Source organism: Lissotriton helveticus, chromosome 4_1 (genome assembly GCF_964261635.1).
Source record: "Lissotriton helveticus chromosome 4_1, aLisHel1.1, whole genome shotgun sequence".
NCBI lineage: Eukaryota > Metazoa > Chordata > Amphibia > Caudata > Salamandridae > Lissotriton > Lissotriton helveticus.
The window spans coordinates 203,952,584-203,975,742 of record NC_136063.1 but is presented as its reverse complement, the minus strand read 5'-3'; the positions used below and the strand labels follow the sequence as shown (position 1 = coordinate 203,975,742).

The 23,159-nt window shown below is 49.3% G+C and overlaps 1 protein-coding gene across 4 annotated transcripts in view; it reads right to left on the bottom strand.

Moving 5' to 3' along the window:
• The window catches only part of AGO2 (argonaute RISC catalytic component 2), a 472,903-nt gene that overhangs the window by 332,068 nt on the left and 117,676 nt on the right, over nucleotides 1-23,159 (bottom strand). For 2 of the 4 annotated variants that reach the window (XM_078686698.1, XM_078686701.1), the window contains exon 4: nucleotides 17,881-18,062. In XM_078686698.1, the coding sequence (XP_078542824.1) occupies nucleotides 17,881-18,062 (182 nt within the window). Of the gene's footprint in view, nucleotides 1-17,880; nucleotides 18,066-23,159 lie in introns of all 4 variants that reach the window. The other 2 variants (XM_078686697.1, XM_078686700.1) reach the window with 1 other exon arrangement.

Genomic DNA, 23,159 nt, shown 5'->3' with positions numbered 1-23,159 from the left:
CACCCTAGAAGGGTAGAAAAGAGCAACTATAATACTGGGGTGGGTCCATAAGACTACCAGGGCAACGCGACTGGGGAAAGGGAACTGGCTCAAGGAAGTGCCTAAGCTACGGAGCTTTGGAACTTGGGATATGCTGGGGTCGTTATTGACAAGGGCAAATTCAAATCTTTCTCCACCTTCGGGACTGAATTCAAGCTTCATAGATCCCAATTCTTCAAATATACCCAGCTGCACCATGCATGGCTGGCGGAAGGATTGGTGGGGACAGATGTACCAGAATATGCACCACTCTAAAGGTGATTACTACAAGAAGAGCTCAAAACTAAAGCAGTGTCACTTACATAAAAAACATTGAACAACATGCCAGACAACCTTGGAAAGCATGGCAGGGTGAGTTGGGTACTATGGAGGACGTACATTTGGGAGGGGGCCCTGATGCACCACTAGAGAGGTGGCGATCACACCTAGACAGTGCATCATTCAGTATATAATCCTTCACATGTTATACTACAATACAGCCAGTCTACATAAAATGGGTCGTACTGGAACCCCGAGCTGCCAGCGCTGCCAGGCCGCAGTGGGAGACTTCTTTCACACACTACGGGGCTGCCCCATCATACAGTCATACTTGGATCCAATAATTAGAGGACCCAAAGTTCATCCTTCTGGGCATCCCATGTGATGTCGATGTGGCCAGGCCTCAAATGCTCTTTTGCGCCCTGGGCTTAGCGGTAGCGTGGCAAGACGTTGGAGTACACAAGAAACTCTGACACTTCATGAATGGAAATGGGGATGGACTTATACATGGCAGCTGAAAGAGTCACATATAACAAACCCCACAGGATTTTGTGGCTTTGAGTGGCAAATTTTGCGGCAATAAAAAGCCACATTTGCAACCCATACCTAAAAATTTGCAGTATTTTTGCATTGGGCAAAATATGTGCCAGCCACAAAAATACTGCAGACTTGTGCTTTCAAATGGACTGCAGGGGGCCCACAAAGGTGTGAGGCGGCCTGCAGGTTAATTGCTCAGGAGGGGGCGAGGTGCATTTGAAAAGCAGGCGACAGAGGAATTTACCACCTCTGCTACCTGCCTGTTGCTCACCCTCCCTTTAATGGCTAGACAGCAGCACAGAGCCAGTAAAGAGAGGGGGAATGCTGTTGTATTTGATTTATAAGATCCATTGTATTAATCTGAACATGTTCATTATCTGTCTGGCTGTTGCTCGTTTTCTTTATGGGGCTGTTCATGTAGGAAATTCTTCTATCTATTCCAAATTACTCTACTGTATTTTCATTTTTAGTTATTGGTTCTGTATGTGACTTTACTGATATTTGTGGAATATGAATTGTCATGCATTTAACGCGAATATGCTAAATGAGAGTCAATTAGTCATAATTTAGATCACTTGGTTCAGTTTGGTATCTTTTTGTCATATTTTAAAGATTTATAGATGATGTATGTGGTATTTCTGTAGCGCGATCCTAGCAAAAACGCAGCAGAGCGATGCACAGGGTAAAAGAGAAGAACAAAGTCAAGTAACAAGAGAGGTACCTAATTTGTGGACTGTTAAAGCATTGTGATATAGTGATCTTTAAAGAGGAGCACCTTCAACTCTTTCCTAATTTGGCTGGTACTGATCATTTTGTAGATGGTATGGACAGCTTTTGACAAACCAGGAGTCTATGTATGGATAGGTGAGGTGTCCTATACATCTAGGATGAGCAGGCATGGGATCATGTGTTCTGAACATTTTCTGGATTCTGAGCGAAGGCCAAAAGGTAGAGTGCAAACTTGGTAATAGTGACAGGCTACCTCAGATGTTAGGAATTTGCAGTGTTTTCAGTCAACAGGTATGTGGAAGTGTATGCCATTCTTCATGACCATATGCATTACCATTCTGAACAATTCCTTCCTTCAAAATGGGTTGAGCGGTCTGAGAACTAGAAGGGTCTCTCTCTTTTGAGGTCCTTGGACTAGAATCCAACTTTTTGATGTTTCAGGACCATTTCTATGTCTCCCTTCTGTGGCATGTTGCAAATCTATGTTTCAACAAAGCCATGTGACTTTTGGCGGAGGTGCTTATGGTGATGCTCGTTGGACTCCAGTGTTTGGCCAAAGTTATGGGTGACATCTAGGCCTCATCTACCCAAGGTGATTTTTCCCCACTTCTTAAATGCTGATATTGTGCCCCATACAGGGCCTGAAACACAGGGTGGTTGGAAGACAGTAGCCAGTGCCTTGAAGTTGTGAATGACTTCTAGTGTCCTGTCCGTTTTATTATTCGCCTCTACACGTGGAAGAGGTTCTACTGTAGGCGTGGGTATGGGATGGTCTGTACAGTGGTGGTTATTCTTGAGGGGGCATAGTATGGCTGATACGGATATGTGTATTTGTAATGCACACCATCACTCGTCAGGATATCCAAGGGGCTGAGTAGATGTGTGCCCAGCCCTGCCTATGGTACATTGGTGAATTAAAAAGGCAGGCATTCAGTTTCTTTCGAATTCAAGAAGAGAGGAAGACACTCTGATGTGGAGTAGGAGGACGTTCCGGATACTGGATAACGAATAGTTTTCTTACCTGTCGGTGTAGTTTTGCAGCTTGAAGATCTTTCTGGATTCACTATGCTGTGTATTATTCCGCGGTCTTGTGGTTGGGTCCGGATTCGTAGTCTTTTCTTTGTTTTGTTTTTTTTTTTTCTTAGCCCAGGTGGGCGTCGGCGTCACACCCCCATGGGTGTATTTCCGGTGACGTCGGCATGCTTCCTGCGGAAGCTCCCACTCTTGGGCGCCATCTTCGGGTTCTTTTTTTCCGTGTTTCTTTTCGTTTCCGAAGTAATGGCAATGTTCTATTTAGTTGGTATTTTACCGCTTTGTACTTTTTTTAAAACCTCTTTTGTTAACCACCTCTTCTCTCTCCAGCCTCATCTTTCTGGCGGAGGTGGGTGGGTTCGCTAGTGAATCCAGAAAGATCTTCAAGCTGCAAAACTACACCGACAGGTAAGAAAACTATTCGTTTTGCAGCGTGAATCTTTCTGGATTCACTATGCTGTGCATAGATTTCGTAGCGGTTTCTCATTTCTGTGGCGGTTGGGTGGAAGATGAGCGTTGGGTATTGAATATGTGTTGTAGCACCTTCTGTCCAACTTGAGCTTCCTTGTTCATCTGTATGTCCACACAGTAGTGCTTCGTGAACGTGTGCACCGAAGCCCATGTTGCCGCCAGGCATATGTCTTGTATGGGTGTGTTAGCCAGGAAGGCTATTGTAGCGCCCTTTTTCCTAGTGGAGTGGGCACGTGTCCCCTCTGCTAGCTCTTGTCCTGCACGCTTGTGGCAGAGTTGGATTGTCTGTGCGATCCATCGTGCAATTGTCTTTTTGGTTACTGCTTTTCCCATGTAACTGTTGGCAAATGACACAAAGAACTGTTTTGTTTTCCTGTGTCCCTTCGTCCTTTCGATGTAGTGCATGACTGCCCTTCTGGCGTCCAGGGTGTGCAGAGCTCGCTCAGCGGCAGTTGTTGGTTTTTGGAAAAAACTCGGTATCTGTATAGACTGGTTCATGTGGAATTTAGATACCACCTTCGGCATGAAGTTTGGGTCAGTCCTCATCACAACCCTGTCATTGTGTATTTGTATGTAGGGTTCTTGTAGCGTCAGAGCCTGAAGCTCGCTTACTCTGCGTAGGGACGTTATTGCAACCAGAAAAGCTGTTTTCATAGTCAGCATCTTTAAGGACGCCTTGTGGAGCGGTTCAAAGGGCTCTTTCATGAGTTCCGTTAGGACTATGTTCAAGTTCCATGCAGGTGGCGGCACCCGCTTGGGCGGTGCGATCCTTTTCGCCCCTTCTAGGAATCTCTTCACCACCTGTGATGTGAAGAAACTCCTGCACGTTTCACCCCTTGTGTAGGCGACTATTGCTGCTAAGTGAACCCTCAAGGAGGATGAGCTAAGGTTCTTCTCTAGCAAGTGCGTCAGGTACTTTAGCACTGTGGAGTCCCTCTTCATTTTATTGTGAAGTCTTTCTTGTCTACACCATATTGTGAACCTCTTCCATTTCGCAACATAGCACTTCCGAGTGCTAGGCCTTCTTGCCTCCCGCAGGACCTTCAGTGTACTTTCTGGCAACCTTAAATGTGCGAACTCTATGTCCTCAGGAGCCACGCTACTAGGCTCATGCTCTCTGGCTCTGGGTGCAGCACCTCTCCGTTCTGCATGGAGAGTAAGTCTTTCCTCCTGCTGAATCTGTGGGGTGCACACTGTGTCATCTCCATGATCTGCGAGTACCATGTCTGCCTCGCCCACTGTGGTGCGACCAGTATCAGTGTCATGTTGCTCGCTCTGCACTTGCTCAGTACTCTGTGCATCAGTGGTATCGGGGGAAAGGCGTAGGCAAATGTCCCTGACCAATCTATCCATAGGGCATTCCTCAGTGACCCCTCCTCGGGCAGCCTGGATGCGAAGTTTCGGCATTTTGCATTCTGGCGTGTGGCAAACAGGTCCACCGATGGAGTTCCCCATCTGTCGAATAGGTGCCTTGTCTCCTGAGCATTGAGCTCCCACTCGTGGGATGCTGAAGTCTGCCTGCTGAGCCAATCTGCTTGTATGTTGTCCTTCCCTGGCAGGTGTATGGCCAGCAGGTCTATCTTGAGAGGGATTGCCCACCTCCATATCTCCTGTGCTAGCGTTGAAAGCGGGGCTGACTGGGTGCCCCCCTGCTTGTTGATGTAGAACATCGCAGTGGTATTGTCTGTTTGTATCAACACCTTGTGATTGTACAGTCTTGTCTGGAAGGCTTTCAGTGCAAGGAAGATTGTCTTCAATTCTAAGTAATTGATGTGTTTTGTGGCATCCGTCGGTGTCCACAGTCCTCTCACCTTGAGCTCCTCCATGTGAGCGCCCCATCCCTTCAGGGATGCGTCTGTGGTGATGGTCACTGTTGGCGTTGGGGGCGTTAGAGGCTTTCCCCTTGCTATGTTCTCCATGGTCCACCATGTCATCTCCTTCTGCACTTCGTGCGTTACAACCACTAGATCCTCCCAACTGCCTGTAGCTTGTGACCATTGCTCCTGTAGCCATTCTTGAATGGGTCTCATGTGGAGTCGTACATTCGGTACCAGGTGGATGCATGATGCCATCATCCCCATGATCTTGCTCGCAGTCCTCACTGTCCGAGCTTGTCCCTTCCGGTAGAGGCGAGTTTCCTTCACCAGCGCCCTCGCCCTCTTCTCGCTGGGGAACACCTTGCCCTGTAAGGTGTTGATCTGTGCTCCCAGGAAGATCTTCACTTGTTCTGGCTCCATTGATGATTTCTTCCAATGGATGGAGAACCCCAGGTTTATGAGCGTGCTGGTCACTGTATGTGCGTGCAGCTTGCATTTCTGGTATGAGTTTGCTTTCACCAGCCAGTCGTCCAGGTAAGGGTATACGTGTATCCCTTGCCTTCTTAGGTGCGCTGCGACTGCTGCGAGGCACTTTGTGAAAACTCTTGGTGCCGATTTCAGACCGAAGGCCAGTGTCGTGAACTGGTAGTGGCTTTCTCCGACGGTGAACCTGAGCATGTGTTTGTGCTTTCTGTTCATTGGGATGTGCAGGTATGCGTCTTTGAGGTCTATAGTGACCATGAAGTCCCCGATCTGCAATTGTGGGAGCACCTCTTGCAGGGAGGTCATTTTGAATTTTTGCGTTCTTATGAATTTGTTCATGAACCTTAAGTCGAGAATGGGTCTCATTGTCTCGTCTACTTTTGGTACCAGGAAGTACGTTGAGTATACTCCTGTGTTTCTTTCCTTGAAGGGTACCCGTTCTATGGCCTGCTTCTGCAGGAGTTCTTTTGCTTCTTCCTGAAGGCACTGTAGCTGCTTGCCTGCTAGTGGCTTTCTTTTTTGTTTTTTGCTTGTTGGCCTCCCCTCCAACTCTATGCAGTATCCGAATTGGATAATGTTGAGGATCCATTTGTCTGATGTGATTTCTCTCCACTCCTGGAGGTGGTATCTTAATCTTCCTCCCACTGGTGTCCTGTGGTCGTAGGTGTCTAGTTTGTCTTGACCCATCTGTACGTGCTGCCCCCTGGGTTCTTTTTTGCGGGCGGGCACACGGAGTTTTTTGAAGTCACTTGGAGGTGGGCTGCTGGCTCCCTCTTCTATTTTGCCCCCGTCCATTTCTCCCTCGAAAGGACTGGCCTCTTTGTTGGTACTGCCAGGGCTGCTTCTGATGACCCTGCTGAGTCTGCGAGTCTGCCTGGTGCGTTTGCTGGAAAGCCTGGTGTGATGTACCTGGCTGGTTTCCGCCTCTCCCGCCGGGCCTCCGTGACGGGGTGCCCCTCTTGTTCCCTCTGAACTGCAATGCCCCCATGGATCTTGCTGTTTTGTTATCTTTCTTCAGTTGGCTGAGTTGTTCATCAACTGTTGGTCCGAAAAGCGTGCTGCCGTTGAACGGTGTGTTCAGGATGCTGTGTTGCACCTCCGGTTTGAAACCGGATATCCTGAGCCAGGCGTGCCTCCTTTCCGTGACGCCCATCATCATGAGCCTGCTGGCGGTGTCTGCCCCATCCAGGGCCGTCTTAAGGCAAGAATTTGCTGCATTCTTCCCCTCTTCAATCAGCTTTTCGGCTTTCTGCCTGGCATCCTGGGGCAAGTCCTTCACCAACTGCCCCAGTCCCTCCATGATTTGGTACATGTGCCTGTTTATCAGGGCGTTGGAATTAGCCATGCGCCAGTGGGTCGCGGCATTCCGTTCGATCCTTCTGCCCACCAGATCCATCCTTTTGCTCTCCTTATCCGGTGGTGGGCCCGAGGTAGTGGGTACGTTAGCCCTCCTCCTTGCTGTGGCCGTGATAATGGAGTCTGCGGAGACCGTGCCCTGAATGTAGGCCGGGTCCTTTGTGGCATGCTTGTACTTCTTCTCAGTTCTGGGAGTTACTGCCTTGCATGTTGCGGGCTCCCTGAAAGCTTCCTTCCCCTGAGCCAAGACGCTCTCGAGCATTGGAAGGAACTGGCTCCTCGTTTGTGTTGGGAGTAATATTTCTAGAAGGAAGTCTGCTTTCTGCTTCTCTTCGTCGAGCTTGAGCTTGAAAGCTGCTGCGGCAGATTGTATCACCGAGTTGTAGGCCCCGATGTCGTCCGGCGGCGAGGGCCTCGAGGGGTAGGTGTCGACCACCTCCTCCGGGCTGTCGGTGTCGACATCGATGTAATCTACCTCCTGAAGGTCAGAGGGTGCCGACTCTGTGTCTGTCCTGCCCTCATCTTCCTCCCCATAGCTGTAACTTTCGTAGGGATTCTCGTACTCCTCCTGGTCGTCGATCACCTCGACGTCCTGGTCTTGCTCGGTGACTTCGGCGATCTCTTCTTCCTCCTCGACCGCCTCCATCACTGGTGGCTTGGTCTTGTGAGGGATCGTGAAGGCTTTCATCTTTGCGTCGAAATCTTTCTTCCGCTGCATGATGTTCTCCATTTCTGCCTCGAGGCGCCTTCTTTTCTTTTCCATCTCGGCCGCGTGTTCCGCGTCGGATGGGTCGGCCGCTCTCTTCGACGGATGGCTCGTCGCCGTGCCTCTCGGAGTCGAAGTTTTCGACCTCGAACCGGATTTCGGGTCTCTGGTCGTCGTCGTCAGTTTCGGGTCTTTCTCCCTCGTCGATCGATCCTTTTCGGGGACGATTTTCGACGTTTTCTGCTGATCAGCAGCTCTCGGCGCCGGGGACTCCTTCTCGGAGGATCCGCTGGGCCTGGGAGTAGTCGCGGACGCCGCCTTTTTTGGCGTCGGCGCTTTCGGGGTCTTGCCCTCGATTTTTCTAGACTCAGAGTCTCTCGGGTTCTTGGGGGCCGAAGAGTCTCCTACCTTGTCAGAAGTCTTCGTGTAATCGGTCTCTACGACAATGTAGCTGTCGTCTTCGGCGGCAGCGTTGTCTTCTTCCTCGGAGGACATCCCCAGCTCGTAGAGTGACGGAGTCGGGGCCTTCCCCTGCAGGGCGGCGTGTGCTACCCTCTGCCTCTCTCTCACACGAAGGGTCTTCGGGGTGAAGGCGGAACAGGCGTTGCAGTCTCCGCTTTCGTGGTCCACCGGTAGGCAAAGGTTGCATACCGGGTGCTGGTCCTTCTGCGCGTACTTGTGGTGGCAGTTACGGCAGAACTTGAACGGCGTGTTGTCCATCCTCGTGCGTCCAGGGCCTCTCTGGTCGCGTGTTCGTCGACGGTCGTCGAAGATCTCGATGGAAAACGCCTTATCCTTGCTTGTTTTTCGTCGGTGAAGTCCCCTGGAGTCTTCAGATGACTTCTCCTCGTCTTTTCTGTATTTTCTTTCTTCTTTCTCCAAAAATGTCTGGAGCCCAAACGGGAACGATCCAGACGCGACCGCGGAAAAAAAGAATCTGAAGATGGCGCCCAAGAGTGGGAGCTTCCGCAGGAAGCATGCCGACGTCACCGGAAATACACCCATGGGGGTGTGACGCCGACGCCCACCTGGGCTAAGAAAAAAAAAAAAAAAAAACCAAAGAAAAGACTATGAATCCGGACCCAACCACAAGACCGCGGAATAATGCACAGCATAGTGAATCCAGAAAGATTCACGCTGCAAAACTGAAGTTACAGGTAAGTAACTTGTTTTCTTATCCATTATACTGGATACTGGCTACTGGATAACTGAGGTTACAGGTAAGTAACTTGTTTTCTTATCCAGTATTGGGGTATCTTTCATAGATTCACATGCCTGAATCAGAGTAGCAAGCAGTATGCCAAGTGTATAGTCGGTTGCGGATGGTGGGAGACTTGTACTGATAAACTCCCAGTTGCATCCATAAATAAACAACAAGTGCATAGTAACTCAACTTTTACATGTAAAACATGATTAGAAATGTAAAGAAAACACTCAAAGCAATAAAGTCATGGATATCTAAACGTCATGCACCTTACATATACATTATACATATATATTATACATATATATATTTATTTATTTTTGCGATTTATAGAGCGCACAAATACCCGGGGTGTCTCGGCGCTACGGACAGCAGTAGGTGGATCCTGATAGAGAGCTTATTGATTAAACAACCATGTTTTTAACATTCTTCTGAATGTGAGAAGAGATTGACATGATCTGATCTCAAGCGGGACCGTATTCCAGAGCTTAGCCGTGGTGACCACAAACCTTCTGTCGCCCTAGCAGGCTGATTTTGTGCGTGGCACCATTAGCAGAAGGGCAGTGGATGAGCCGAGTGCCCAAATGGGCGCGTGAATTTTTAAGTGGTCAATTAGGAATTCGGGGCCATTGTTACGAGATGCTTTAAAGGCAATGCACAGAGTCTTGAACTTTATCCGTTTTTTTACTGACAGCCAGTGATAGTTTTTGTATATATATATATATTTATTATATATAGTTAGCTACATATATCTCTTGTAAATATAAAGAGTAAAAGAACACAGGTTACCTGAAGATGTTCTTAAAGAAAAAGGTGTCGTAAGACAGCCTGACCAACTGCCGCATCATCTTGACTTATGGATTAAAGGCAGTAATGTCTCGTGAACGTGTGGACATTCTTCCATGTCGCAGCACGGCAGATATTTTCCAGCGTCACTCCCGCAAACAACGCTGTAGACGCTGCCACAGCTCTTGTGGAGTGGGCCTTGACTTTCCTTAGTAATGGCCTGTTAGATTTGATATGACAGAAATGGATTGCGGAAGCTATCCATCTAGAAATTGTGGCTTTTGTGACCGCCGTACCCAGTGTGGTCTGACTGTAAGCCACAAATAGTTGATCAGATTTTCTAAAGGCTTTTGTTCTTTGTAGATAGAATTTTAAACATCTTTTGATGTCCAGAGAATGCAAGGTTCTTTCTGCCGGTGTAGTAGGGCTTGGAAAGAAAGTTCGCAACTTCACTGGTTCATTTAGGTGGAACTATGGTGGTACCTTAGGTATAAATGTAGGGTTAGTTCGAAGAGTGTCATAATCCTTAGAGAAATGCAAAAAAGGTTCCTTAACCTGGAGAGAGCAGCTAAATGGACTTTTACTGATGAAAAGGAGAGTCCAGAGCGAGCCAGATGCAGAAGATAAGGAAGAATTTGTTCTGCAGGGGTTTCAATCGGGTGTACCCTGTTAGATTCACACCAACAGCAAAACCTCTTCCATTTAAGATGATAATTCTTAAGTGTGCTTTGGGCTCGTGATTTTGCTAAGATGTCACTGCAATCCTGAGTAATATGAAGGTCCTTAAATTCTAGGAAGTCAGGAGCCATGCGTGTAAATTTAGAGACCGAGGATCTGGGTGAAGTATCTGCCCCTTGTTCCTCGACAGCATTGTAGGTGTTGGAAAAGACGAATTGGCCGGTCCTGGGATAGCAAAAGAAGTTCTTGGAACCAGTACTGGCGTGGCCACCGGGGGGCAATCAGCATGAGACGGCCGCCATCCCACTTCATCTTGCGTAACAGCTTTGGTATCTGAGGGATTGGGGGAAAAGTGTAAGCACAGATCCCTGACCATCACATGGACAGCGCATTCCCTCTTGATGCCTGTTGAGGATATCTGCTGGCGTAATATTGGCATTTTTTGTTCTGCTTTGTTGCAAACAAATCCAATGTCGGTTTGCCCCAAGCCTGGAATACTCTGTTCAGCTGGACTTGGTCTAATTCCCACTCTTGGCAGTCTGATAGGGATCTGCTGAGCGTGTCCGGTAGGGTATTGTGGAGGTCTCTGACATGTTCCGCCTTGAGGGTTATGTTGTGGGGTGTGATCCATTCCTATAACTCCTGAGCCTCCTTTGACAACGTTGCCGATCTTGTCCCTCCTTGTTTGTTCAGGTAAAACATGCTGGTGGTATTGTCGGTTCGAACTAGTATCGATGATCCTGTAATCCTTGGAAGGAAAGCTTGCAACGATAGAAAGATTGCTCGCAATTCCAGGCTGTTGATGAGTCGTCTGTACTTCTGAGACCACTTGCCTTGTATTTGTAAATCTTGGAGATGACCTCCCCATCCCTCCATGGACGCATCTGTCTGGGGGATTTTGTATGAACGTGAGACCTTGTGCCAGATAGGTCAACTGTGCCCACCAGTGGAGAGCATCCACCATGCGCGGTGTGACCTTGATGATGTTCTTGAAGCAACCTGTCGCTTGCTGCCATTGAAGATGTAGTTCCTCCTGTAAAGGTCTCATTCTGAGACGTGCCAAGGGAATGAGATTTATGGCCGAAGAGCACATTCCCAGGAGTGAAGCGAACATGCAAACAGAAAGTGACTTTCTTTTTGAGACCCAGATTGCTAGCTTTTGGAGGTGAAGTTGTCTTTCTTGAGACAAGAATTCCTTGCACTGGATCGTGTCCAGACGTGCTACAAGGGAAGGCAGGATTTGCTTCAGATGTAACTGGGATTTGCTTCTGTTCACAGTTAACCCCAGAGAGGCAAATAGATTGCGACATGTTGAAATGGCAGTCTCTACAGTGTGCTCCGAAGGACCTTTGATTAACCAATCGTCCAAGTACGGGAAGACCTGCATTCCCCAAGAATGCAACGTTGCCGCTACCGGTGCCAGGTACTTTGTGAAGATCCTTGGAGACTATTTTAGTCCAAACGGGAGCACCTTGAACTGATAATGGGCACCAGCCACAGTAAAGCTGAGATACTTGCGATGTTTTTGATGGATTGGTAGTAAGCGTCTTCCATGTCTAAACAAGCCATAAAATCTCCCTCGTTCAGGCAGCTTAGAATCTCTGAGCGGGTGACCATGCGAAACCCTTGTTATTTTGAGGAATCTGTTGAGATTGTGAAGGTCCAGGATTGGTCGCCATTCCCTGGATTTCTTTTTGATTAGGAAAAAACGGGAGTAGAAACCTGTCAGTTTCTGATGTACTGGGACCTTTTCTATAGCATTCTTGAGGAGCATTCTATAAGCTTCTTTGAACAATAAGTGAAGACGAGGGGGAGGGGGTCCCCTGGGCGGAGTGGTTGGTGGCTTGTTGACAAATTCTAGGATGTGTCCATTTTTCACTAGGTCTTACACCCATTGGTCGGAGGTAATTTCTTGCAACTGGTCCAGATGAGATGAAATTTTCGCACGCACGGGGAGGGAGGAAATGTGATTGGCGCCCGGCTGAACTCACTGTTTTCTGTTAGAGTCTCGCCCTTGATTGTTGGAACGTTTTCGGCCTCCTTGGCGAGAGAAAGCAGCCGTATTGGATTGGCGGTATGATGATTGGTAATTTTGCCGATATTGAGGCTGATATTGCCTGTTTTGTTGTGTATTGTAACCTTCTCTAAAGGAATAGCCACGCCCCCTAGCGCCTCTGACTGTTCCACGCTTGTATTGTTGGATAGTGAAAGTGCGAGTGAAAATATGAATGAGCGCATCCTGATGGCCCTTATTAAGGTGGCACCTCGGTTTCTGAAGAAATCTGAAGGCCGAGCCAGTAAGTCCGCTCCCTGGTTTACGCCGGCCTTACAGAAGGCTAAGGCGGAATGTAAAAAACTAGAGAGGGGCTGGAGAAAGGGTTTCAGATCACAGGAGAGGAGATTGTACCGAGAAGGCCAGAGGAAATACCACGTCTTGCTTAGAGGGGCGAAGGCCGCCCATTATCAAACCAGAATAAGGGAGGCTGAAAATTCCTCAAAGGAGCTCTTCAGAATCTATAAGGAGATTTCCATTGTGGCTGGCTCGAACGCCCCCAATAACGACTCGGTGGAGAAATGTAATAAAGTAGCCGACTACTTCTCGCTGAAGGTGAGGACGATATACTCCTCATTTACCAGTAAGCCAGTAAGTGGACATGATTTAGAGGAAGTGCTAGGAGAAAATGTAGCGGAACGGAAGTTGGAACGCTTCACGGTACCCCCCCCTGAAACCTTAAGGAGTATCTGTCGCAGTATTAAATCGGGCTCCCCTAGAGATCCTGCTCCCGCTAAGGTGCTAGTAGGGAGTGTGGAGACGTTGGAGCCATACATCAGGCATGTCTTGGAGGTCTCCTTTGCATCTCAAACATTGCCAATCAGAAAAAAAACACTCTCAGCCATGATATTCTTGAGAACCTAAGACCCATCTCGCTGCTGCCTTATGTGGCAAAGGTAGCGGAGAAGGTGGCTAACATTCAACTCATGGCGCATTTGGAGGCAGCTAATCTTCTGCACCCTTCTCAGTCAGGGTTTCGGGCGGGTTATTCCGCAGAAACCGCTCTGTTAAGAGCCACGGAATCCATTAGGCAAGGGGTGTACACAGGGCACACCATGGCACTGATAATGTTAGACCTCAGTGCGGCGTTCGACACTGTAGCACATTACATTTTGCTGCAGTGTCTGCACAGAGGTGGTGTCCTGGGGCTGGCGCTAGGCTGGCTGAAGTCCTTCCTGACACGGCGTAGGTTTCAGGTCCGTCGAGGGGCTTTTCAGTCCAAAGAAGTTGCTCTGGAGCAGGGGGGCCTCAGGGCTCTGCCCTGAGCCCCACTCTATTCAACCTGTACCTGGATCCCCTGGCTGAGGTGGTACAGAGGTTTGGGGTGGAATTAGTCACATATGCAGATGACACTCAACTGCGGATCTCCCTTTCCCAGGCACCCTCGGCCGAGGCCACCAACTTTAGGACGTGCATGCAGGAGCTTGCCTCCTGGATGAATAAAAACTGCTTAAAGTTAAATGGAGGCAAGACCGAGGTAATGGTGGTGGGTAGAGATAAATCCTGCTGGACTACAGATTGGTGGCCTCAATGTCTAGGCCCGACTCCTGTACCCTGTTCGGAGGCCAAGAATCTAGGGGTGTGGGTGGATTCGACCCTCTCCTATGAAGGTCATATCTGCCGGCTAGTGGGGAAATGTTTTGGGGTGTTAAAAACTCTACACAAGACTTTGAACCTGCTCCCGCTAGATGCTAGCAAAACTATGACACACGCCCTCATTACTTCCCGCCTGGATTATGGGAATGTGTTGTACTTGGGTGCCCCGGACAAGAATCTCAAATGCCTACAAGTCCTGCAAAATGCGGCGGCACGCCTTATTTTGAGACTTCCTAGACAGGCGGCGTCAAAGGCAGCATTGGACTCTCTCCATTGGCTTCCTGTCAAGAAGAGGGTGCTGTTTAAATCCCCTTTTTTTTTGCCATCGTATCCTCGGGCACAAGGCCCCTGCCTACCTGGGAGATCTGATCACCATGTATGTCCCGGGCAGAGCTCTGAGGTCGGAAGGGACTGGGCAGCTTGTCATCCCCAGGATTAAGAAAGCGAGAATGGGTGGACGCTCATTCCGCCTCTTGGCCGCTCAAAATTGGAATAAACTCCTTGCCTATTTGAGGAGGGAGAAGTCAGAGATCAGGTTTAGGAGTCTGCTCAAAACATACCTGTTCGCCAACTAGTGGCTACGATTAGCCGGGACGTGGCTCTTCTTGCCCGCCGGGCTAGTTTCTTCTCCACCGCGCGGGGACACGCCGGGATGGCGTAGCCAGGAGCTCTACAAATGTCTTTATTATGATTATTACTGTAGGGAACCTAAAGATCTTGCCGTATGATTGTCAGTCTTGATTGCTTGGAGGGCTTTGTCAATATGTTTGCCAAACAAAGATTCGCCATCGTAGGCCATGTCTAATATTTTTGTTTAGACTTTAGGTTGGAAGGTGGTAGCTTTTACCCAACCCTGGCGCCTGAGAACTGCAGCCCCAGCTAATTGCCTTAAATTTGTATTGACAATGTTCAGAGCGCAATCGATAGTCTCTGCTGCTGCGCGCTCTCCCTCCAGTAGAATTTTCCAAGCTTCCTGTTGTTTCTCCTCTGGAATGAGGTCAATCAGACCAGATATATCCGACCACATTTGGCGATCATAACGCCCTATGACCGCTAATAAGTTTGCTGCCCTGAAGGAAGAAGCAGCCATGATTGAAAACTTTTTACCTATGAAATCAAGACAACGTCACTCTTTGTCCGGCGGTGTAGTGATGGGCGTTGCTGGATTTTTGGACCTTTGTTGGGCGGTCTGTGAAATGACAGAATCTGGCCTAGGGTGGACGATGAGACAGGATGGACTGTTGGCCGGAGCACGATATTTTTTATCTACCCGTGGAAGCACAGCAAGCACGGATGCAGGGTTTTTCATAATCTTGATGCCCTCATTCCATATATAATATATGATCGGAATGGCTCTGGTAATTTTCCTAGTCTACTCTTTAAAATCGTGTAGGAAACATTCAGTTTGTTCCACAGTTACTGGAAGTTGAAGTCTAGTAGCAGCTCGCTGCATGAGGTTATGAAATCCACCTATATCTTCTGGTGGTGAGTCCGATGGTTGTGGAGTTGGTGGTGAATGCATAGGGATAATATAAGAATCCCATGGGTCCAAGTGGGGATTTTCTGGCACGTCACCTTCTTCCACTTCCTCATCTGAAGAAGTGTCTGGAGTTCGAGGAGGCTGAGGAGGCTGGTGCTCCTGAGAAGGTTCTGTAACTGGAGACATTGGCGTCGGAACCTCGGGTGGAGGAACAGGATCTGGAACCACCACAGGCTGAGGTGGTGGAATGACCTGCTGCGGGGGAAAGCGCTGCCTATAATCAGCTAACATGGCTTGCAAGTCCTGAATAAGGTTAGAAGGCAGATGGCTGGAATCCAAAAGCCGAGAATGCCTCTGGTATTCCGTGTGATGAGGAACAACAATGTCCTCTTGGTAGTAGTGCTCATTGTAGATATCCTCATCTTCCTCTTCATCTTGACATTTAATATTCAGTTCGGAAGGATGACGAGCTACCCCAAAAGCTCCTTCATCATCATCGTCACAATAGTCATCATCCTCCTCTTGGGCATATGTCTCAAGGAGGTGAGATGGAGTAAGAGGAGAGACATATGAACAGTCATGTCTTTGGTATGATTTAAGCTGAAAACTTTGATGAAATAGGCGTTGAAAAAGTTGCCGCCGCTAAAACCTTAGTTGGAGCAGGTTCCATCACTGTAACTGGTACCGTCGTCGACGGGATCATTGCAAATTGAGTTACCGTCGATAGACTTTATTTTAATCGTCGACGGGCTCGACGTCGACAGGACCATCGGTCGACAGACTCAACGGGATAGTCGTCGACTGGCTTGGTTTCTTCGTCGACGGGGCACTCGTAGACAGCATAGTAGAAACCTGTGTCTTAGTCGACGAAAGTTTCACCGACGGTGGAAGCTTCGTCGACGGTACCTTCGTCAATGAGTGTTTTGACAACTTCATCGATAAGGTCTTCGTCGACGAGTCTTTGACTACGGTCTTCATAGTCACAATAGAAATCCTCGTCGAAAGAATAGGAGGAGTGATAAAAGTGGTAGATATAGTTGCCGTCGATGAAGGAGCTGAAGACGTGACAGAAATAGTCAACGATATAGGTAAAGCGGAGGAAATAGAACAGCTTTTACTCACAGTTTTGGAGGATTCCCTTTTAGAGTCCTTGAGAGCTGTAGCCTGTGGAGACTGTATAGGCCCAGATGAAGTAGAGGGAGATCTCTGAGAAGGGCCAGAAGTAGAGTGGGAGGATTTATGATGTTTTCTCCCCTCACTTGACGAACTGTCCTGAGATCTTGCTCTCTTGCTGGAAGTGGAGGCTCTATCATCATCTTCAGCTGAAGAAGATTTAAGCCACAACAGGTCTCTTGCCTCCCTGTCCCTTAGAATTTTAGAAGGGAAGGTTCGGCAAATCTTACAATCTTTTGCCTCATGTTTAGGGTAGAGGCAGTAAATGCAGTCCTTATGTTGATCATCAACATTGACTCTCTTTTTGTCGCAGGTTCTACAAGGTTTGAACAAGGCCTTCTTGTGAGACATCTTGAAGGATAAACTGGGTTGACACTACAGGAGACTCACTTTCACACGACGTGCAGTGAAAATCTGAGGAGAACTGGCTCTGCAGAGAGTGTTCTAAAGGGTGCTGATAGCGGATTGGTTGGGACAAAGACTTTGGTCTTTTTAGCATCATGATGTAGAAAGGCTACCAGGATCTAGGCCTCAGGCTTTTTTCTTGGGGCCTGCTACTATCATTTACTTTTGGCACTGCTTTTTTATTTACCGTGGGACTCCCGCCTCGGCGACGGGGAATGATTCAGGCAAGTGAATCTATGAAAGATACCCCAATATTGGATAACCTGCGGCACCCTATGTGGGGACTGCTTCCAGGGTCATGACCTGTCATACAAATGTGCTTTTTTCACCACCTCGTACACTTACACGGGTGAAGGTTTGGCCTTTAATTCCTATTTTTATGTGAACTTCGATAGTCTGAGCAGACTGAAAACCTTAGTTTCAGAAGAAAGTTTCTTTAACATCTGCAGAAGAAAGGTTTGTTCTTCTAAAATTCAAAGGCTACTATGCACTAACCTCCCACAACACTTCGGAGAACTTATGCACTGCATATTTAATGCTTCAAATACAGGTGGAGTAGTAAATGCTTTTTTTTTTCTTTCTTTTTTTAAACGATTGGGTCTTGGTTTGTTCGTACTATCCATACTGTCTATGGAGTGCTTCCATCTTTCATACAGTCCCTGGTTTCCAGTGTCTTACTGAATTAGTAGGAACTGCACAACATTACATGCTTCTATTTACTGAATTAGACAGATATTTTAGGACTTTAATGTTATTTTGGTTCTACTTAAAACACTTTTTTTCAGAACAATCCTGCTAATTTGTGCCATTGCTAGCAGTGGTAAGGCCAGGTTTTCTCTTTGTATAGAGTCATACTATCAAAGACCTTATCACTATTATTGGAGATCTACTGATCTAGTCATCAATCCTGGACTAGTCTGAAGTCATTTTAAGAGCTGGAAAGTTAAGAAATCTACACAAACAAGTTCACCTCAATGAAATAATAATGACAATGAAAACGGATATGCACCCATTTTCCCCAATAGAACATAAAACATTTTACCTTTGCTTTAATTGCTTTGCCAGTCAGTTTCTTACCTCATAGAGGGTAAATGTCTCATCACTACGTCTAATGCCTGGATTGTTTCAAAAGGGACACTAGGCAACCGCCCAGAGAGAGCATCGTGTAAAGCCTGCAGACTCACACAGGCCATCCACTTTATAGCAACCTTAAAAATCCTGTCTTTCCCTTCTCCTGGTAATGTGACCTCCAACTCCACCTGCAACAATGCGAAATCAAGACAAGATGATTCTTTCTGCTTTGAAACAAACATAAGGATATATAACATGTTAAACGTTTTATGGAATGAAACTTTCCGTATCTCCTCAAGCATGAAGAAAAGGGATTTCCATGAACAAAAGAAATTAAGACAAAACCGTAATCTATTGTGAGCAATTTAGAGAACAAAAAAAAGATAAGCAGTGTTGGAATTGGGGGTTGCCCAAGTCTCAAAGGGGGTAGCATGGCATCAAGCGGGCAGGCCAAACTTGGAGGACATGTGAAGCACTCACGCAGTACCCTCAGTCAACACACCAGGCACACCACAAAAGAGGCAGGACACCAATTTGAGTTGGAAAAAGATACGTCGTTTAGTAGGGTTTCCAACCTGCAAGGCAAAAATGCATTAACAGTGTCATCATAACACGGCGCCAACTGGCACCCAAGCCAAGTATTTCAGTGGGGGATTATTTACATGGGACAAAAAGGGGTTAGTCCATAGTCCATAGTGTCTAGCTGAAATATAAACAGGTTAGCATTTGGCACGGAACATCAGTGACCCCTATATAAGGGAAAAATGCACTTGGCGTATTCGCCCATTAAACATGCAATCAAACATTAGGGATAAGAACCCAAAATAGCTGGCATTGGCGACTCCTGCAAGAAAGAATAGGAATCACCTGGCATTAACATTAGGTAGGAACACCTGTAATAAAACATCAGGTTTCTTCCCCCCTCCCTCTAGGGAACTATGCGTCAGGCGGGGCCAACTCAGGCCTTCATCCTTGGTAGCGGCTGTAATTACAGCAGACAGCATCCTGCATAACCCCTGTAAGAAAAGACATCATGGCCTACCAGCATCCACTAGCAGGCGGGAATAACCATAGGACTATTAAGCCACCTTCGCAAGCTCTACAGGGCATACAGAACCCCAGTGCTATAGCCTTAGGGAAAAGACCTGGGGAACATGACTTCTTAGCCCCCAACCTGCAACACAAACATCAGGTAGTGCATTGGCATCAATAACATTTGAACCAGGCTTGGATCCCACTGCACTTGGGCATCAATCCCCTAGCTTAGGCGTAACACTGGGCATGTCATCACAGCACATTATCATTGGACCCCCATCACCAAAGACATTAATTACAATATGTCATTAAACAACTCATAGGCAAGTACATTACCCCACAGCACTTAGGTATCTGCTCAACTCAACAGAATGACCTGGTTGTAGAACTTCACAGCATTACCCACCAGTAATGTGACTAAAAGGGGAGACACAATAATATTAGCAAGGTACCCCCCACTCTAATGTATAGGCACACTTATCTGGTAGAGGTTCTACTTCTTCAATTATCAATAAACTATAAGGGTTTTTACTCAGGAACCCTGTGGTTCTCTGCACAGCTTCCACCTCTCTCTTCTGAGCCAATTATTGGTTACTTAAGCCTGGTTTAGGCAGTTCAGTAGCCCGCTTCCTGAAGTCAGGCTTCTCTGGACTGTTCAGTCACTTGTGTGGGTCGTAGCCCCACTGTCCTGCTTCCTTCACCCGGGGCTGCCGCCTCCCGTTCCCACACTACCCGGCTTACTTGTAGACTTGTAGGCGTGTCACACTTGGGTCCTCCACACGCGATGGAGCCCGGCAGCAGACGGCTGTTGGGGAAGGTCGGGGAAGGTTTTCCTGGCCCCAAGGCTCCCTACCGCAACGTCCGCTGTGGCGCTTCTGCCTCCTCAAAGGGGCGGGGGTCGAACACCTGAAGCTCCGACGCGGTCGGCTTCCTTGTTGACGCGACCGGCTCTCCTCAGGCGGCACTACTCCGCCAGGCATGCGCGGAAGCGCTCGCTCTTCTCCCGCCTCCGCACTCACTCCAAGGAAGGACGCTGCTCTTCCGGTGACGCTGCTCTCCCGGGCCTGCCCGATCCTAGGCCCCTCCTGCCTCCACAGAAGCGTTCGCGCTCAAGGCATGCGCGGCAGCGCTTCCTTCACGGATTGACGCGGCTGGTGCCCCCGGGGTCCCACAGCCGATCGCAGCAGCGCCGCTGCTCCTGGTCAGTCACTTCTCACTCCGGCCTCTCAGGAAGGATGTGCACACACGGCGCCTTCGCTCCTCAGGTCGCTAGGGTGCCACAGACACCCGCCTTCACTACAGCTGCTCCACAGCACCGGTAAGCGCAGCGCTGGGTGTGCGTAGTCAGGGATACCCTCAGTTAAGGGTGTCCTGAGAGGATTCACTGGGGCTCCAATGCAGAAGGATCTTCTTCCTCAAGTAGCTTACTGTTCTTATCAGCAATTGATGTTTTGAGAGAGGGATCGGTTGAAGGGGGAACAATCCTCTGAAGAAACTGTCAGCCTCAGAGACAAACTAGCTGCTCTCAGTGTGTCCACCTCCTCTCACCACTGCCTCACTCCTCTACTCTGGGGTCAGCACTTCGAGGGCCACACCAATCACAGGGCACAGTCCCTTGGGGGCACAATCCTCCCCTCCTGGGCGCTTCCTCACGCAATGCTGGCGTGGTACCCGGTCCAAACAGCGTCAGTGACCTGGGTTGGGGCCCTCCCTTGTCAGGGGCCCAGGGGACAGCAGAGGGGGGTTTTAGGGGTACAGGGCCCAGCTCACAGGCCCCTGTGGCGGTAGCACCTCACAGCAGGTCCCCCTCCCTTCCTTGTCCCAGCGCTGACTGACTCTCTGGTGACACTTCACCCTATTTATACCCTCCTCCCAGGCAGTGCCAGGACCTTCTAGAATGTTGGCACATCTAGCCTAAACTGGTTCTAGGGGAGGGGGTGAGCACCCTGGGTGCCAGGCTTTCCCTCCAAAAGCTAGGGGTAGCTGGGTAATATTATCTAGACTGCTGACCTATGTCAGTCCAGTGGCAAAACCCATGGCCATGGCATCCATTTTAAAAGCAATACATTTCAGTCAGGTACATTTTCAAAATGGGGGTGCAGTTTTAAAATGGGGGATTTTACAAGTGCTCACATTATGTCAGGTAATTACATTTTCACAAGGTGTCTCACACCACTCATGGCCTATACAGGTTTAATCCCATGGGGGAGACAATCCAGATAAGGGGGTCAAAAGCGAAAAATTTTGGGGGGAAAAGGCCAAGTCCAACACGACTCCCCCCAAGCCAAAAGCCAGGGTAGACATATCAATGCCTTGATGGGCTTCCCTGCTTGGGGCGGTAAAAGGTGGACGCAGGCCTGCAACTACAGGAGCACCTGCAGTCTCTCCTCCACTCTGGAACCCAATGGTTCTCTTTCGCAACCCTCCCTTCACCAACAAAACCACCCCACTGGTGTTCCCTAGTGGGATGTTCCTCCTTCCTAGAGTGGGAGGCTCTAGCCTCAGGCTTGTAATTCCCTTGGACCACTCTCTTCTCTCCAAACTGCCACTGGTCCACCCATCTGGGGTCTACACCCTCAGACTGACCAGCCCTTAGGGGCGAGGCTCTCCTCCCCCTACTTCTCCTCCAAGGGTTCCTCCATCTCCTACGCTGGGGGACACCCTCACACAACTCTCTCCCCAACCTGGAGCCGAAACCCACAGGCTGAACTGGTGACAGGGGCGAGTCCTCCCTCCCCCTGCACCCCCTCCCAGAGTTCCGCACCCTCCTAACTGGAGTAGTACCCCTGAGAGTCAACTTTGGGGGGACCCTGATTACAGAGGTCCCTCCCACCAGGGCAGGCAAACCCTGTCCCTGGCCACCCAACCCAGGATCTGCGCCCTGTGGCTGAGCCGGTGACAGAGAAGAGACCTTCCTCCCTCTGCACCCCCTCCCAGAGTTCCGCACCCTCCCACTGGGAGTAGTACCCCTGGGAGTCAAAGTGGTAGGGACCTGAATTACAGGTACCCCACCCTCCAGGTCAGGCAACCCCTTAACCTGGAACCCCAGTCCAGGATCTAAACCCTGTGACTGGTCAAACCCCCGAACCACTGGAGCTCCAATTAATGATGCTCCGGGTCCTCCTGACATGAGGGGATCCCTTCCTCTGGATGACACATCGGGACAGCCTAGACTCCCAGCCTGGGGTTCTCTAAAAGAACTCTCCAGGCCCTGTGACTGCAGTTGGGGCATCTCGGGACACCTCCCCGTCTCACTCCCTCCTTTAGATGGGATGTGAGGCCCTACAACCCGCTCACTATCCTGGGACCTAGCTGGGCTTCTCACCTCTCCCGCCACGCTGGGTCGGAAATTCCCTGCACCACTCCTTTCTGGATCACTCCCCAATGTCTTCCCAGACGCTCTGGCACTTACCCAGAGGTCTGCCTCCCGTGCAAGTTCCCTGGGGTCTGAGAACCCGCACCGCAACAGATGGTGACGCAGTCTTGGGAAACAACTTCTCAGCATGTGCTCCCGGATAACGGCATGGCACAGCCCTTCCCAATCCTCCACTGCTCTCCTCACCACCCAATCCTCCAGTACAGTCCAACACTCCTCCTCAAACTCTCCCCAGGACTGATGGAACAGCTTTCCCCTGCCCCTAAACACTAACCCGTCCTCCTCTTCCGGGGAATCAGGCACAGTCTCTTGGGCTTCGGGAGTGGGACTCCTTGCACTGGCTCTACACTCGCTGCCACCACTGGATCCCACCCTCTTCGGTGAATCCAGACTCCTAAAACCACTCTCAGGGGACAACCTACCCACCTGAGCTGATCTCTCCCTGGCGAAGGCCCTCTCCGCCTCCGCCATCCTCTCCAGCGCTAGGACTTTTTCAGTCTCCAGTCGCTGCTCTTCTACCCTCAGCTGCGCTAAGCCCTCGGCATGCCGGAGCTTTGCCAGCGCCAGCTGATACTCCCTCTCTTCCCTCCTATCTACCCACTCTTCTGGGGACAGGGAAAGGGATGGGGCAGTGCCCCCGGGACTGGACCCAGTGCGAGACTCCCTATCTTCGGTGTCCTCCACAGCTACTGGCGTCTCTGCCCTGCTAGACTCTTCCTCCTCCTCATCGGAGCAACTACCTCCCAGGGTTCTGGATGGGGAGCCCTCTCTCTGGTCTCTAACCCACTGACCCTTCAAAACTTCGGGGGGGTAGTCAGACAAGTCCCCATTAATCTCTAAGGGCTCTCCCCTCTTGAGGGCCTCATAGAGAAAC